Genomic DNA, 17,424 nt, shown 5'->3' with positions numbered 1-17,424 from the left:
GTGAAGCAGTGAAACGACTCACCGAAGTTGACGAAAGTGTGCCTGGGGCTTTCGGGTGCACAGGCCCATATTCCGCCCCCCACCCCCCAGTGGGTCTTTGGCTAGTAAATGTGCTTTTCATCCCCAAATGCTACATTTCAGTCATTTATGCCACAATAAATTATCTCGCTAAGGTGAAAGAAAACTTCTTCTTATAGGCTAACTCTAGTCACTTGGGGGTGATGGTCCATCCTGCTGTGTTGAGCAAGTTTCCGAGGCAGCGTTCAGACTTGGTAGGAAGTGCCATGACTGACGAACGCTGCCTGGCCCCAGTGCAGGGAGGTGGGGGATGGAATGGAGGAAAGTTCTGTTCGAATTCTTTCTTGGAGGTAGGGCAAAGCTCTGCTTTCTGAGAGGGAGGAAAACAGGCAGAAAGGGGTACACCTGTATCACGTATGCTTCCATCTCCGGTGGGCATGTTATAAGAAATTCTAACTTTAGGCCGGGCGCGGTGGCTCAAGCCTGTAATCCCAGCACTTTGGGAGGCCGAAACGGGCGGATCACGAGGTCAGGAGATCGAGACCATCCTGGCTAACCCGGTGAAACCCCGTCTCTACTAAAAAAAATACAAAAAGCTAACCGAGCGAGGTGGCGGGCGCCTGTAGTCCCAGCTACTCGGGAGGCTGAGACAGAATGGCGTAAATCTGGGAGGCAGAGCTTGCAGTGAGCTGAAATCCGGCCACCGCACTCCAGCCTGGGCGACAGAGCGAGACTCCGTCTCAAAAAAAAAAAAAGAAAAAAAAAAAGAAATTCTAACTTTATTTTACAAGGATGGCATTATGATGACATAAAGAATAAGGGAGTAGCTGTATACATTCTGCTTTGCTTTAAAAATTCTCTTTGTTTGAAACTTTGTTGCACTTTCTTTAGCTAGCTGGTGGCCACAGGGCTGTCATGGGGTGGGGGATGTGGGTGTCAGCTGATGGGTTCAGTGTCAGCATTGCTGGGTAGAGGCCTGAGGGGGGTGCTTCTGGCCTATTTGTGGGCTGCATGAGTTGGCTCACCCTGTGGCTTTCATTCCTAAATAAATCTCACAGAACTGCTGATTCGTCTCACTTGCTTTCTTGAAGTGCATTCACCAGCCCCACCTAGTTTTAAGAAAGCTCCTTAAGTGACCCAGAGGTCCTCCTGGGTAAGCAGCCCTGTCTTGGATCCAGTAAAACAACAGGGAGGAGGGGCAAACAGTCCAAACAGCATCACAGGAGCGGGCCACAAGCTGTGACTTAGAAACCAAGGGATATTAAGCTGATGCAAGAGGACTGGGCAAACACCCAGAGGCCAGACAAAGAACGGGCCAGCGGCTTTCTCCCTCTCCAGCGGCAAACAATCCTATCCCCTCCCCTGCTTCTCCTGCAGTCCTTGCTCTGTCGTCCTAGCTGCTGGCAAACCCCACGGGTACCTGCAGACAAATCTCTGCTTCCCGGGCCCAGCACACACTATCTCTATGCTAGGTGTGTAGGGGGGACTGTTCATCTCTGCAGCTGTGTGGGTAGGGGATGGCCCTGGGCAGAGGCAGCGGGATGAAGCAGCCTCCCTGAGGCTCTCTGGGAGTCCTGAAGGCTGGAGCTCATGTTGCTCTGCAGTCCGGGGTGGAGAGGTTTTACATATTTGTGCAGTGGATCATAATGTTACCTCACCACGTACCCAGCTGCCAGCATCTCCAAAATGCAGGGGAAGTTGAAGAGATGAGCCAAAGGGGACTGCAAACCTCTTTTCCACCATTAAATAAAATTTCTAGGAGGCCATTGGTTTGGACTAGGCTCCTGTTCTGGGCCCAACAGACGAAACCAACCAACGTGGAGTCATCCGTGCTAAATGGAAACAAACAACTTGGGTGTACACACTGTAACAGATGGCTGAGTTTTGGTAGCTACAGCAGCTGAGCTTAAGTCAGTCGTAGGTGGCCAGCTGATTCACGTAAGGCTGTAACTAATTAACCTCTGTTCCTCTCTTCTGTTTTCTAAACATAAATATTGCTTGACCATGTGGCTAACTCTTCAAACATTTTTCTGGTCCTGAGGTCTGCCCAGTTCTACCATCATGAATAAAAGCCAATGAAGATCTTTAAATGTGTTGTAATCTGGTCTTCTGGACACCATTAACTTAGAAAGCTCTAAGGAAGATTCCAGAAATCAGATGTGTCTGAGAACTCAACCCTGTACTCATGAGCAGTCATTTGTGAGTTTGTAGAATTCAGGTTGGAATAATACAACAGAGAGCTAAGAGGGATTTTCCAACTCTAAAAGTGGTTAAATCCTGAATAAGGAATTTTCCCACCTTTACAAATCTTAATAGTGGAAGAAATAGCTTTCTTTCTTTTTTTTTTATTTTTTTATTTTTTGAGACAGGGACTGTCTCTGTCACCCAGGCTGGCGTGCAGTGGCACCATCTCAGCTCATTGCAACCTCCGCCTCCTGGATTCAAGTGATTCTCCTGCCTCAGCCTCCCAAGTAGCTGGGATTATAGGCATGCACCAATGTGCCTGGCTAATTTTTGTATTTTTAATAGAGATGGGGTTTCACCATATTGGCCAAGCTAGTCTTGAACTCCTGGCCTCAAGTGATCAGCCTGCCTTGACCTCCCAAACTGCTGGGATTATCGGCGTGAGCCACCGTGCCCAGATGGAAGAAATCTTTCTACCTGGGTAACTTCTGTGCATGTTCCAGGCTGCTCAAAAGGTGGAAATCACTAGATAATCTAATTTTGGAAAGGCCTTTGCAGCCCTGAATTCTTAAGACATTGCTCTTATATAATGCACTTTTTGTTTGTTTTATTTTTTTGTTGTTGTTTGAGAGACAGTCTTGCTCTGTTGCCCAGGCTGGAGTGCAGTGGTGCGATCATGGCAAACTACAGCCTTGACCTCCCAGGCTCAAGTGATCCTCCCATTTCAGTCTCCCAAGTAGCTGAGACCACAGAGATATACCACCACGTCCAGCTAATTTTTGCATTTTTTGGAGAGACGGTCTTGAAATGTTGCCTAGGCTGATCTTGAAACTCCTGGACTCCAGTAATCCTCCTGTCTTGGCCTCCCAAAGCACTGGAATAACAGGTGTGAGCCACTGCACTTGGCCCTGTTTTTAAAGATCAAAGTCTTTATTTTAAAAATGTGGCAGTCAGAGGTAATACAAAGCACAACAAATAAGTCTCATGTTGCACATCAAGTCCTATTAATAGGCAGTAGCTGCCTGGAGTGCTGTGTTGACAAACATTCTCAGGCCACCTCTGTTTACTGAGAAACAGTGCTGGGATAAACTAGCAATGGCTGCCGTGGATGCGGAAGTGGGGGGATGATGGCTCTCATGCCACGTATTTGACACTCTGAGTTAAATGGAGAGGCATCTTTCAGACTTCTATACTCAGTGTTTCTTAGGATTCCAGAAAGTGGACCATTAACAGAGTTAGAAGATAAGAATTATCAATGGTTTCCCCCGAAGGAATCAGTAATGTATCTTCCTCAGAGACAAGTTTGTTATTTATTGACGATGTCTCCTATCCTGTGAACAGCAAGAGATCCCACACTCTCTTCTCTGGTTCGAGTCCTCAGGATTTGGTTCCTGGACAAAAGCTCACTCTGTCATCCCTATGGATTTGTTCCTGGATACTGTTCTAGCCTCTCAGTGGTCTCCTAGCCTTACCTTCTTGCATCCATTCTCTGTAAGGATGATGGATTGAGCTTTCTAGATTGAAATCCTGATTATTCCTGCCCCTTCGGTAGTTCCCATCACTCACAGGACAATTATTTGCTCCCACATATGATCCATCTTCATCTAGTCCTTGCTTTCCTCTCCATCTCCATCTCTCATCCCTCTTTTCCTTGGCACTTTATGTCACAGCCTCATGGAGTTACTTAGTTTTCCTGACCTTCTCCACTTGGGGCTTCTCTGGTGTGGCGTGCACCCCCACTTCAGAGACTCAGCCGAGTCCTCCTCAGGCCACCTTCCTGGATCCTTTCCTTTCCCCTTACACTGGAGGAAAGGGCCCTTGCCACACACTCTGTGCTTGCTTTGATCTTGTTGTGTGATCACATGTTTGTCTCTCTCTCCTAGTGAAACCCTAAGCTTTGCAAGGATTCAAGAATCTTATTTATTTGCATCCAAACCACTCGTGCAATTGATGGACTATGGGTGCCTGATACGTAGTTATGGGATGAGTGGAAGGATGAGAACTGGGCAGTTTTCCCCAATTCATGAAATTGATGGTGACTCAGCAGAGAGCTCATGATCAGTAGGTAGATACACTCGTTTCCTCACACTATCTTCATTGTTTTACATAATTACCTGCTCTCCTGGCCCCATATGTAGCCTCTTCTAAAAATGTTGGTTATCACAAGAAATTGAGGCAACGGAGCCAAGAGCCAATTGTGAATGTTGTAAAATTATAGAAATTCAAAGTTATTGAATCTTAGCTCTAGTGAATCATCTCACAGTCCAGAGTCAGTGGCAGAGCCTACATCTCATTCATGCCTGCCTGCCTTCCTCCCTCCCTCCCTTCTTTCCTTCCTGTCTCCCTCTCTCTTTCTTTTTGGGAAAAAGTTGTTGTTTTCAGCAACTATAAGGTCATCTGTGAAAATTATATGACCACCTTTTTATGGTCTATATGATGACAGATATTTAATTTTGATTGAAACAAAAGTGAAGAGTAAGGGATTCATATTTTGGTCCAAATTCTTGTTGTTGTTGTTGTTTTCTTTGAGACAGGGTCTTGCTCTGTTGCCCAGGCTGGAGTGTAGTGGCACAATCTCAGCTCCCTACAGCCTCCACCTCTGGGGCTCAAGCAATCCTCCCACCTCAGCCTCTTGAGTAGCTGGGATGACAGGCATGTGCCACCATACCCAGCTGATTTTTTGCAGAGGCGGAGGTCTCGCTATGTTGCTTAGGCTGGTCTTGAACTCCTGGGCTCAAGCAATACACCCGCCTTGACCTCCCACAGTGTTGGGATTACAGGCAAGAGTCACTGCGCTCGGCCTTTAGGCCCCAGTGTTGCAGCTGCACAGAGTTCTAATTCCTAGATCCCTTAACTAAAATGTTCTCAGCTTTTTCTCTTTTCATAAAAAAAAAAAAAAAAAAGTAAGTGGCTTATTTCAGAGGGGAAAGTGAAGCGACTTGCCTTGTATAGCTGTGTTTTCGTCTCGTAGTAGGCGATCACGGGGATGGACGCTCGGTAGTAGGCTTCCAGGCGCTTGGCGATGGTCTTGGTGGTGTCGTCCGCAGGCGGGCTGCTCTGGCTCCTTTGGAGAAGGCGGTTGGTCATGGTGTCCGCCGAGCAGTCCATACAGATCACCAAGTGAGGGTCTCCAATCTGGAGAAGGGAGTGGAGCACAACACAGTCAGAAACCTCACCCTGCTGATGTTCTGGAAAGGCCCAGAGCCATGGTTTTTCCTTTCTTGGCCTTCTGGTTCCCCTCAAGGTCCCAGCATTACACTGTGGTGCAGTTGGGACTGGACTCCATAGCTCCCTCTTCTAGGTCAGTTCCCTTCCACACGCTGCCTCAGAGCTGCCTCTCGCCCTCAGCTTTTAGGCCACCTCACGTGATGCAGGGGCACATGTGCCACCCACCGCAGCCACTGTCTGTCTTCTGCACTGAGAAGAAAGGAGTATGTATGTGTGAGGGGGTGTTTCCTCTCATGTGAAGCCTTCGCTGACCACCTGAGGCAGAGCTAATCACTTCTCCTAGAAGCCACCATGATATCTCAGAACAGCCACAGGTGGCATTCTGTGGCTGTGCCTGTACTGTGTCAGGTGAGTGGGGCATAATGCTTGAGCACACAGAGTCTGGAGTCAGGCTGCTTAGGGTCAAACCCTGGTGTCATGACTTGTCTCCAGGATGGGCTCCATCAATTTGTTATCTCGCTTTACTCATAAGCTACTCCCCCACTGAGACACAGAAACACCTTGAATCTGACCTGTAACTGTTTTGACCAACAGACTATAGCGGAAACAATGTCCATGATTTTAGAGTCCAGGTCACAAGAAATTCTGCAGTTTCTGTCTGGTTTTGTGGAACACTTGTAAGACGTCCAACTATCCTGAGACTGCCAGTCTGAGAGGAAGGCCAAGTTAGCCACGTGGAGAGGCCATGTGGATGGAGATGCCCACCAGCCCCCAAATGTTTTAGACATCCCAGCCCTGGCTCCAGACATGGACCTCAGCCCCAGCCACTTTCTGAGCGCAATTGCATAAGGAACCCCAAGTGAGAACCAGCCCGCTGAGCCCCATAACCTCCAGAACCATGAGAGATAATAACAATTTGTTGTTTAAAGTTTGTATTTTATTTTATTTTGTAAGAGATGGGGTTTCGCTCTGATGCCCAGGCTGGAGTGCAATGGCTATTCACAGGCATAATTATAGTGCACTATACAGTCTTGAACTCCTGGACTCAAGTGATCCTCTTGCCTCAGCCTCCGGAGTAGCTGGGGCTACACACCCATGCCACTGGGCCAGGCTTACATATTGTTCAACTGACTTCCTCATTAACCAGAAGTCTGACTCAACTTCTCTGCCTCTGAGTTTTCTCATTCATACAATGAGGATGATCATAGGATTGCTGTGAGGATGAAATAAAATTAAATAAGGTAATATACGTAATGCTCCTTGGCACATGGCAGACACTAACGATTCACTATTACGTTTATTTCCTCTATGAGGCTTAGGTTCCCCGTGTGCAGGGATTAAGAATTCTTCGCTCCTAGTCCCAAGTCTTGCACACAGTAGGTGATGAAGAAATGTTTTAACGAATAAGTGATGGTGGTATGATCTGTGGTATGAGTCTCCCATCTCCATATCCTTCTCTTAAATGTTCTTTTGTCTCTGGAACATGCTTACTTTGCATCCTCCTCCAACCCTGCATCAAAGGAAACCATTACTCCCCGTGACCTTGCCATATTCGAGCTGTGAGTAAATGAAGGCTTGCCACCACTGTAGAAAGTGTGTGGGGTGGGATGAGAACAAAGTCCAGTCAAGAAGAGGATGTTTAGGCAACACTGAGAACTCACAACATCGTGAGTTGCCAGACAGTGTTGGTCAAACATTTATCTACCTCCTCTGAGGGGTGTACTTTAAGGAACAGAGTGGAAACACTCTCCAAAATCTACAACAGTGCAATAAACTTCTGGAATAGGTCATGCGACTCTTCTGTCTGTATTAATTGGAAGGGAAAAAAAGAAGAGCATTTGTGCAGCAAGAAAGGCAGGGTGAGGGTTTAGAGAAAAAAATGACCATTGTTCACCAGCAGAGGGCGAGCTTGGGAGGCGGCTTAATGTTCTCCCTGAAACAACTTCGGGTTAGGGTTGCTTGAGGCAGCCAGGCGATTTTTCCAATGGTGGGGTCATTTTCAGGCCACTCGTGGGGACAGGAAAGATAATACAGGGACACAGGTACAAAGAGAGATTATGTGTCATTGAGAAGGAGCCGGCAACAAATGACCTGTTAGATCAAAATAAGCACGGGGCAGAGAGGTAGCTTTTTCTTCCACACTGATGTGGAAAGTGTGGCCCCTGGAAGCACCATGTCTTGGAAGCTTGTTAAAAATGCAGACTCTCAGGTATAACGTGCGACCTGCTGAAGCAGAATCTGCATTTTTTTTTTTTTTTTTTTTGTGACAGAGTCTGTCTCCGGAGCACAGGCTGGAGTACAGTGATATGATCACTGCGACCTCTGCCTCCCAGGTTCAAGCAATCCTCCTGTCTAGCCTCCCAAGTAGCTGGGATTACAGGTGTGCGCCACCACACCGGGTTAATTTTTGTATTTTTACTAGAGACAGGGTTTCACCATGATGGCCAGGCTGGTCAAGAACTCCTGACCTCAAGTGATCCGCCCACCTCAGCCTCCCAAAGTACTGGGATTACAGATATGAACCACCATGCCCAGCCTAGAGTCTGCATCTTAACAAGATCCCTCGCTGAGTCTTCACAACATCATAGTTTGATAGGCTACTCTGCCAAGCCATTTTCCTGTGCCAAAACTAGGGGTTTTGACCTAAACTCTCTCTCCTGGAATCAGCACTCTCTTCCTATATAAAAAAGGTATCGATCAGTTATTCTATTTGGAAGTGACCTGAACCATTTGTTTTTAATACCTCAATTTTTTGAAATGTTTGAATGAGATACCATTTAATTTCTTTTTCAAAATGCTTTGCTATGTATCATTAGAAAGTCCCTTGGAGTAGCTGTCTGGCTCCCAGCTCTGCTCTGTTATCACCGGACTGTGGTTAGTCTTCAACATCAAGTAAGCAGGCGAGCAGAGGTGGCTGAATGAATCAGAGACTTCGGGACATTGGCCTGCCCCCAACATCACCCCGTTGGCACCCTGGGACTCTCCCACCAGTATTATTGGATTCTCCATGGCCTTTGATTTTCAGGGGACCTTAGTTAGAAAACAAGTGCCCTTGGAAGGGCTGCTGAGGCGCCATCAGCAACATTTCAGCAGCTGGCTAAGCTTCACTGTGCTAAGGGCTTTACAAACAGCCATCCCTTAAGCCCTCTGGCACCCTTGCTGGGAAGTACGATTATTCCCACTTTAAGGATGAGGAAATGGAGACCCTCAGAGGTTAACCTTGCCAAGGTCACTAGGGACTAGTGAGTGACAGGCCTGAAGCAGATGCATGTAACCCCAAAGCCTGGTGACCTCACCCTGATGGAGAGAGCCAGCGCCTTCAGAATGAGGCTTGGGCAAGAAGCTGGGTGGGCCAAATGGAACTAGGAGAGGAGAGCAGGGCCATGGGAAAGGGAGCGAGTGGAGTGGGGTGCCTACTCACTTATTCTAGTTTTCAGAAGCCGCCTCTGCTGCCTCTTGGGATCTAATGGGACCACGCTCATCCTTGCATCCCTCAGGGCACGAGGGCAGCCCACCAGCACGAGAACATCAGCATCGTGGGCTGTGATCATGGTTTTGCTTTGGTCATTCCAGCAAGCGGAGCGGGAGGAGAAGTTTGCCCTCCTGCCCTCTGACTCCACCCCCATCTTACTTTTCTTCTGATTAAGTCAGAAGGGGTGTTAGCCCATGTTTACCGGTGGGCAGGAGCTCTCCATGCCATCCACAAACTCTCTTTGTTGAGAATAACAACTATCTTATTCTTGGTGTGTGCCTCAGTTTCCTCATTTAAAAAGAGGATAATAATAGTGTTTGACTCACAGGACTATTGTGAGGGTTAAATGAGTTTGTACATGTAAAACCCCTGATCCACTTCAAACACTACATAAATGGAGCTAATGTTATTTAAGGCGGGCTTGGCAACATAGTCATCTTTTGACCTGTAAAGTATCCCACTGGTCAGATTTAGGTCTAGAAAGAGTCAGTGGCCTCACTCAGGCTTTTAGCCTAAGTCACACGCTCCAGCATGTCTACCAGAGTCTCCCTACGCTGGCAGGAAAGGGCCCTGGCTGAAAAGAAAGTGGTGTGCCTACTTCTCATTTGCTGTCACCTTGAGGTATGTCCCCTTGGGGGAACCTCACTAGAGGAGGAATATCTGGGTCATTCCAGCATTCCTGAACACACAACCCTAACGATAGTAATACTACTCAATTGATATATACCTTCTCCCTCCACACCACCATTACGCAGCTCTAAGTTCTGCAGCGAACCAGGAATCAGAAAAAGAGAGCAGAACATCTCAAGTGGAAAATCCTATGTGGCCTCCAGGGCTGCCCACAATTCTAAACAACTCGAACACACCAACTGGACATTCCCTTGGCCAGACTCAAACTTTGTGCGTGTGTGCATGTGTGTGTACGTGTTAAGAGCTCATTCTGAAGATTAGAATACACTTATAAGCAGAAACACTGGTTCTGTCAATGAAGTGTCTTGAGATGGTTGAGAGTAGTGAGGCCGAGGGATCTCTGTGAAGCCATCATTCCCACCTCCATGAGAGTTATGTACGTACTCTGGCTAAAGGCAGAATTTCACCTAAGAGTCTTTTGGGAGGGAAAAGCCAAGAGCAAACCCATGCATTCTACTTCTATTCATATGACTTCCGTTAATATGACTTCCATTAATATGACTTCTGTTAATATGAGTTCTGTTAATATGTGGTTAATTTGGCTGGTGTTGAGTATGAGATTGGCTTAATACTGGAAAGCATTTCGATTTCACACCAGGGAGTCAGGCTAAGCACAGAGCCCTTCTCAAGATGGTAAGAATCTATAAAATGGCTCACACCGGTAGTCCCAGCACTTTGGGAGGCCAAGGTGGGCACATCACGAGGTCAGGAGTTCAAGACCAGCCTGACCAACATGATGAAACCCCATCTCCACTAAAAATACAAAAATTAGCTGAGCGTGGTGGTGGGCGCCTATAATCCCAGCTGCTGAGGCAGGAGAATCGCTTGAGGCTGGGAGGCGGAGGTTGCAGTGAGCTGAGATCACGCCGCTGCACTCCAGCCTGGGTGAGAGAGCAAGACTCCATCTCAAAAAAAAAAAGAAAAAAAAATCGATAAAATGGGGTTACTAACACCTATTAAGTAGGACTTTAGAAATTAATCAAATGGCATGTGTAAAGCATCGAGTTCAGTTCCTGGCACACTGTAAGTACTCAAAAAATAATTATTATTCCTATGTTCTGTATGATTTTAACTATGCAAAAACGGGCAGAACAAAGATGGCGAGAATATACATCAAATATTAAAGGTATTATCACTGGATGGTTAGTTATTCTTTGTTTTTTTTTGTGTATTGTTTCATATTATATTTTTATTTCTATAGTCAGAAAAAATACACGTTATTGAAAAAACTGTAAAGATTTATTGAACACCATATGTATAAATGTGTAAAGGCACTTGTCAAGGATCCCATCCAATCTTCCCAACAATCACTGAGGTACATATTTCCAACCAACATTTTGTAGAAGAGGAGATGGAGGTCTACAAAGTTAGCTGATTTGCTTACCAGCCAACGAGTTACAAAGCCAGGCTCCAAATACAGGCCTGTTCACACCAGAGTCACTATAAGCAGGGGTTCTCAGTGGGAGTGGGGAATGAGGATGGTGATCAGAAACTCTGACTCCTCTCTTATATTCCTTCTGCCCCGTTACACACATCTACATGCATACATGCACACATACATGTACATACACACAGCCCCTCCTCCAGTAAATCATGCTGCAAACTGAAGGCATAGGTTGTAATTCAACAGGGGCAAAACCAGCTTGGGGAATACAAGATAGGAAGGTAACAGAGAAACCACACATAGACTTACCCTTAAGCTGTGGACATTAGTTTGCATTTGACTTTTAGCAATGTCATATGCAGTGGCCAAGGAAATCATCAAAGGACCTTGCATCTTGGACAACTCAGCTACAGGTATGCAAAAGTGTCAGCCTAACTAACTGAATTTTTAAAGGAACTGATGGTCCAATGCATTGGACACATCAATCTCGGTGACACAGAAAGGCTGGTGAGATTTTTGTGGGCTGGTTAAAACCTCTCCAGGCTTGGATGGACCTCAAACATAGTTGCAGGCCTGATGCACAAATGGGAAATATATGCTTTCAACCAAGCTGACTACTTTGAATCTCTAGGGAAAATCAGATGCCTGCATTTGTCTTTGTCAAATTTCAAATGAATTTTTTGCCTATAATTTGGAGGGGAGCTACAAATGAAGGGCCCTGCAGGGCAGTAATGAGTCAACAGTAGCTCATTCTATGTTTATAGCATCTTTGTTTATCTGGTCAGGTTTTATTATTATTATTATTTTTTGAGATGGAGTTTCACTCTGTCACCCAGGCTGAGGTACAGTGGTGCAATCTTGGCTCACTGCAACCTCTGCCTCCTGGGTTCAAGCGATACTCCTGCCTCAGCCTCCCGAGTAGCTGGGATTACAGGCATGTGCCACCATGCCCGGCTAATTTTGTATTTTTAGTAGAGACGGGGTTTCACCATGTTGATCAGGCTGGTCTCGAACTCCTGACCTCAGGTGATCTGCCTGCCTTGGCCTCCCAAAGTGCTGGGATTACAGGCATGAGCCACCATGCCTGGCCATCTGGTCAGATTTAAAGCAGGTGCTCATTCTGGAGGGCTGCATGTGTTGTCTTGCACACCTGCTTAATTGATACTAGAATCTTCCAAAGTTACTGTCCAGGGACAAATCAGTGTCACTTTTGGTCTCTGTAAGTTCCTCCCAGCAGTATGTAAGAAACTGTCTTTGTAGATGTCTAAAATCTCACTTAAGGGTTGTAGGCTCAGTAATGGAATAGGTCACCTGTGTGTTGTTTGAAAAGGCATCATGAATTTTAGCATTGGGTGTAAGTGTCCAGTCACCATGTTGATGACTTTCTTGTTCCTTAGTTCTAGTCAGGCTTCTTCTATGCCACATTCTAAAACCTGTCTGAACAGGGACCACAGTGGGAGAGGAAGGATTTTGCTTTACTTTAGGGAAGATCACATGGATCATTTGAATTCATACTTACCCAAAGGCCAGAGGACAGACCAATGGGCTGCATAGAGCTCTGAGCTCACCCCAACTGGGTTTTAAGCAAAGGAGGAAGTGGTGATGGAGCAGGAATTTTAGAAGTTTGTATGAGGTGTGATTAACAAATGAGTGATGCTAAACTAGATACTATTTTATAAACTTTTATAGCTTAGAAGACATTTATGTATGTTGTATGATCTGATGTTTACAAAACCTTTTAAATAGGTGTTAACAGGTATTATTATCTCCATAATATATGACAGAGGTGAAAACCTAGGTTTTCTGATTCCAGAGTACATGAGTGACATGCTTTAATGATTCCACCTTGGGAAGCTCCAGGGCTGTCATTGCTCAGAATGGTGTGGAACCCCATAGGCCTAAGTTCTGGGGTTTGCCTTCAGACTCAGTTTTAAAATTCCCTAAGGAAGAATAAGGATTATAGTTTAATTTTTTTGTTGTTGACTGAGAGAGAGAGAGAGAGCCCTTATTTATTTACTATACATCTTTTCCTTGATCATTTGAGGGTTTCACAAGAATATTCTACCACCTCTCAGAGCAATAGGAAAAAAAAAAAAAAAAAAGACTTTGCCGGGCACGATGGTTCATGCCTGTAATCCCAGCACTTTGGGAGGCCAAGGAGGGCAGATCATGAGGTCAAGAGATCGAGACCATCCTGGCTAACACGGTGAAATCCTGTCTCTACTAAAAAATACAAAAAACTAGCCGGGTGAGTTGGCGGGCGCCTGTAGTCCCAGCTACTCGGGAGGCTGAGCCAGGAGAACAGCGTGAACCCAGGAGGCGGAGCTTGCAGTGAGCCGAGATCGCACCACGGACTCCAGCCTGGGCGACAGAGTGAGACTCCGTATCAAAAAAATTAAAAAAAAAAAAAAAAGAAAAGACTTTTATTTCCATCACTTCCAAAAACGCACTGGACCTGTCCTGACTTTCCTGGAGGCTCTCTCAGAGCTCTTCTAACCTTAAGTTCAAGGGCAAGGTAAGTGGGAAAAGCCTGAACCTCAGTAAACACTGTTGATCCTGCAGCAGTTGTTACACATCTGCAATTGTATTCTAGTGTCATGCTTACACAACTGCCAGTCCTCATAGACAAGAAGCTTCTCAACGGTTGGACCACATCTTCCTCTCTTTGTATCCCCTCCAACCCCCAGCCCTGCACAGGCCTTGATTCTAAGGTGGTATAGGAAAAACATTCCTGTTCTTCAGTTACTTAGAATGTATCCCTAGGGACTTATCCACAGCCTAGACGTTGGCTAGAAGATCAGAATAAACAAAATCTAAAACAATCCATGGAAGGCTTAATATTGCTCAGATGTTGATATTACTCAAAATGATCTACAAATTTAATGTAATCCCTATCAAAATCCCAATGGGTTTTTTTTTTTTCCAGGAATAGAAACAGCATTCTAAAACCATGTAGAATCTCAAGAGGCCCTCACTAGGAGAGGGTGGGCTGGGAGGTAGGATGGCGGGAGGATAGTGGGAGGGTGGTGTGTAGTTCTGATTCTGCCTATCCAGCACCCATTCCCCTGTCTTCTTGTAAAGGCAGCCCTACTTTTCCTGGGGGTAATTTTCCTTCCCCGTGTGGTTCTGGTGTGGTGCCCTTGCCGCCTCCTCCCTTCCCATCCTTCCCTAGTCCTCCAGGCTGGGCCAGCCAGCATATTCCCTCCCCTTCCCTCTTGACCACAGTGATTGGCTCAGTGATGATGGGACTGTGACCAAATCCAGGATAAGGAAACATAACTCTGGGTCTTTTGCTGGACCCACTGGGAAACAGAAACACTTTTCTATGAGGCCACTTAGATGGTAGAAGGTAAGCCTTGATCAGGAAGAAAATGAGGCCAACACAAAGGAAAGACAGAGAGAGAGAGAGAGTCAGACAATTGATGAACACATTTGGATATCTGGAGTCAACCAAATCAAAACCACTGCTGGGTGGTTTAGTTACTTAAGTCAATAAATCTACTCCTTTTTAAAAATTTCTAATTTGAGTCAAGTTTCTGCCCCTTGTAATGGAAAGTTTTCATTAATGTAATTGGGAAAGACATAGACTGAATTATCCCCCAACCTCAATGATGTACCCTATCTTTCTTCTGGAAGGATCCCCATAACAACCACTCACCCTGCGTCCGAACTCTTCCCCTTGCTTCACCTCCCGAGGATAGCCGTCAATCAGGAAGCCCCTGGTGTCCCCGAGGCTGGCCACCATGGCCTCCTTCAGGAGCTCCAGAACGATGCCCTGGAGCAAAGCGAGAGTGGTCAGGACCTGAGCTCCTTCACAGAACACCAGAAGTACCCCAAGTCTCCTTCAGTCATCCACTGAGGGAGGGAGGAAGGTTCAGAGAAGGTAAACAGCAGACAGCGATTGACCATATTTCATTTTACTCTTCCACTCCACCCTATATTTTAATATCTATGAAATTGGCAGGTATTTATAATCAGTTCTGCATCACAGTTTAATTGTTAGTATTTTTTTCTTACTGGTATATTCTTACCAGTTATCTGTTTTAAAATATGGCATCTTAGATTAGATGAGATAAGGTAGCTGTATTTTATATGGTATCACTCCATGAATTAGGCATAATGGCAATTTAAAACTAGACAAAACAGGCCGGGCACGGTGGCTCAAGCCTGTAATCCCAGCACTTTGGGAGGCCGAGATGGGTGGATCACGAGGTCAGGAGATCGAGACCATCCTGGCTAACACAGTGAAACCCTGTCTCTACTAAAAATACAAAAACTAGCTGGGCAAGGTGGCGGCGCCTGTAGTCCCAGCTACTTGGGAGGCTGAGGCAGGAGAATGGTGGGAACCCAGGAGGCGGAGCTTGCAGTGAGCTGAGATCCGGCCACTGCACTCCAGTCAGGGCGACAGAGCAAGACTCCACCTCAAAAAACAAACAAACAAACAAACAAAAAAACAAATAAAACTAGACAAAACATGGTATAAAAAGTATTTTACTGGCTGGGTGTGGTGGCTCATGCCTGTAATCCTAGCACTTTGAGAGGCCGAGGTCGGTGGATCACCTGAGGTCAGGAGTTCAAGACCAGCCTGACCACCATGGCAAAACCCCATCTCTACTAAAAATACAAAAAATAGCCGGGCATCATCGTTGTGGGTGCCTGCAATCTCAGCAACTCGGGAGGCGGAGGCAGGAGAATCGCTTGAACTCGGTAGGCGGAAACTGCAGTGAGCCAAGATCGCGCCACCGCACTCCAGCCTGGGTGATGAGCGGAGTCTGTGTCTCAAAAAAAAAAAAAAAAAGGTATTTTGCTGTTAACCTTTTTCCAGTAAATATTTTATAAAATTTGACATCTACTTAAAAGACTTTTGGTAGATGTAAAGTAGCATTTTCAAGCAAGATCACTTTCTTTGTTGAAAATTTGTATTTAACAAGTGCTTATGGTAAATGAAGTAGGAGAAATACACCAGAGTCTGGAAATTGGTAGAGGAAAAATGCAATCAGCTGCCAGTGGAGGAACTCCCTGCTTGTGGGATCTGTGCCTTCTGGCAGGGGCTTGGGGAATGCGGCCATTGCGAGTGTGGTCAGAATCTATCCCTAGATAATCATGAATGAAGTCCTCATGAAGTTTATATTCTAATGAAGAAGACAGACAATATTGATGAACAAATAAATGTATAATGAAGAGTCAGCTACAGATAACTGATAGGTACAAAATCAAAGCAGGACAAAGAGGTACAGAATGCTAGAGGTGTCACTTTCTATTGGGTGGTCAGGGAAGGCATCCGATCAAGTGTAACACTGAAGTGGAGATCTGGATGAAGTAAAGGAGCAAACTGTGTGACTGTATGAAGAGAGAGCATCAGGCTGCAGACAGAGCAAATGCAAAGGCCCTGAGGCAGGAACAGTCTGACGTGCGGGAGGAACAAGGACGCTAGTGGTGGGTGGGAGTGAGCAAGGTGAGAGTGGTGGGAAATAGCACTGGAGAGGGAGCTGGAGGCCAGAGCTGCAGGAAGGACTGTGGATTTCATCCTAAGTGCAGTGGGCAGCCATTGGAAGGTTTTGAGGAAGGGAATAACGCACTTTGGTAAATGCTTTAAAGAAATCATTCTGGCTGTGTCACAGGTGTTTGAACCAGAGAAACTCCATCTTGAATAAAGGCTGGATAAAACAAGGCTGAGACCTACTGGGCTGCATTCCCAGAAGGTTAAGGTGTTCTTTTTTTTGAGACTGAGTCTCACATTGTCGCCTGGGCTGAAGTGCAGAGGCATGATCTTGGTTCACTCTAACCTCCGCCTCCCAGGTTCAAGCGATTCTCCTGCCTCAGTCTTCCAAGTAGCTGGGATTATAGGTGCCCGTCACCAAGCCCAGCTAATTTTTTGTATTTTTAGTAGAGATGGGGTTTCACCATGTTGGCCAGGCTGGTCTCGAACTCCTGACCTCGTGGTTCACCTGCCTCAGCCTCCCAAAGTGCTGGGATTACAGGCATGAGCCACTGCGCCCAGCCAGGTTAAGCATTCTAAGTCACAGGATGAGATAAGAGGTCAGTACAAGATACAGGTCATAAAGACCTTGCTGATAAAACAGGCTGCAGTAGAGAAACTGGGTAAAACCCACCAAAATCAAGATGGCAACAAGAGTGACCTCTGGTCGTCCTCACTGCTACACTCCCACAGTGCCATGACAGTTTACAAATGCCAGAGCAACGTCAGGAAGTTACCCTATATGGTCAAAAAGGGGAGGCACGAATAATCCACCCCTCGTTTAGCATATTATCAAGAAATAATCATAAAATGGGTAACCAGCAGCCTTCGGCGCTGCTCTGTCCATGAAGTAGCCATTCTTTTATTCCTCTTCTTTTTTTTTTTTTTTTTTGAGACAGAGTCTCGCTCTGTCGCCCAGGCTGGAGTGCAGTGACGTGATCTCGGCTCACTGCAAGCTCTGCCTCCTGGGTTCAGGCCATTCTCCTGCCTCAGCCTCCTGAGTAGCTGGGACTACAGATGCCCACCACC

At 46.1% G+C, this 17,424-nt stretch overlaps 1 protein-coding gene across 2 annotated transcripts in view; it reads right to left on the bottom strand.

The window, feature by feature from the left end:
• Positions 1–17,424, bottom strand: part of AK5 (adenylate kinase 5) — a 292,705-nt gene that overhangs the window by 19,500 nt on the left and 255,781 nt on the right. For both annotated transcript variants that reach the window (XM_011953156.1, XM_011953157.1), the window contains exons 12-13: positions 14,575–14,691; positions 5,146–5,337 (exon numbers count right to left, since the gene is read on the bottom strand). In XM_011953156.1, the coding sequence (XP_011808546.1) occupies positions 5,146–5,337; positions 14,575–14,691 (309 nt within the window). The remainder of the gene's footprint in view (positions 1–5,145; positions 5,338–14,574; positions 14,692–17,424) is intronic.

Source organism: Colobus angolensis, unplaced genomic scaffold (assembly GCF_000951035.1).
Source record: "Colobus angolensis palliatus isolate OR3802 unplaced genomic scaffold, Cang.pa_1.0 Scaffold359, whole genome shotgun sequence".
Classification (NCBI taxonomy): domain Eukaryota; kingdom Metazoa; phylum Chordata; class Mammalia; order Primates; family Cercopithecidae; genus Colobus; species Colobus angolensis.
The sequence above is the reverse complement of the archived record's forward strand: the minus strand, read 5'-3'. Positions and strand labels throughout refer to the sequence as shown.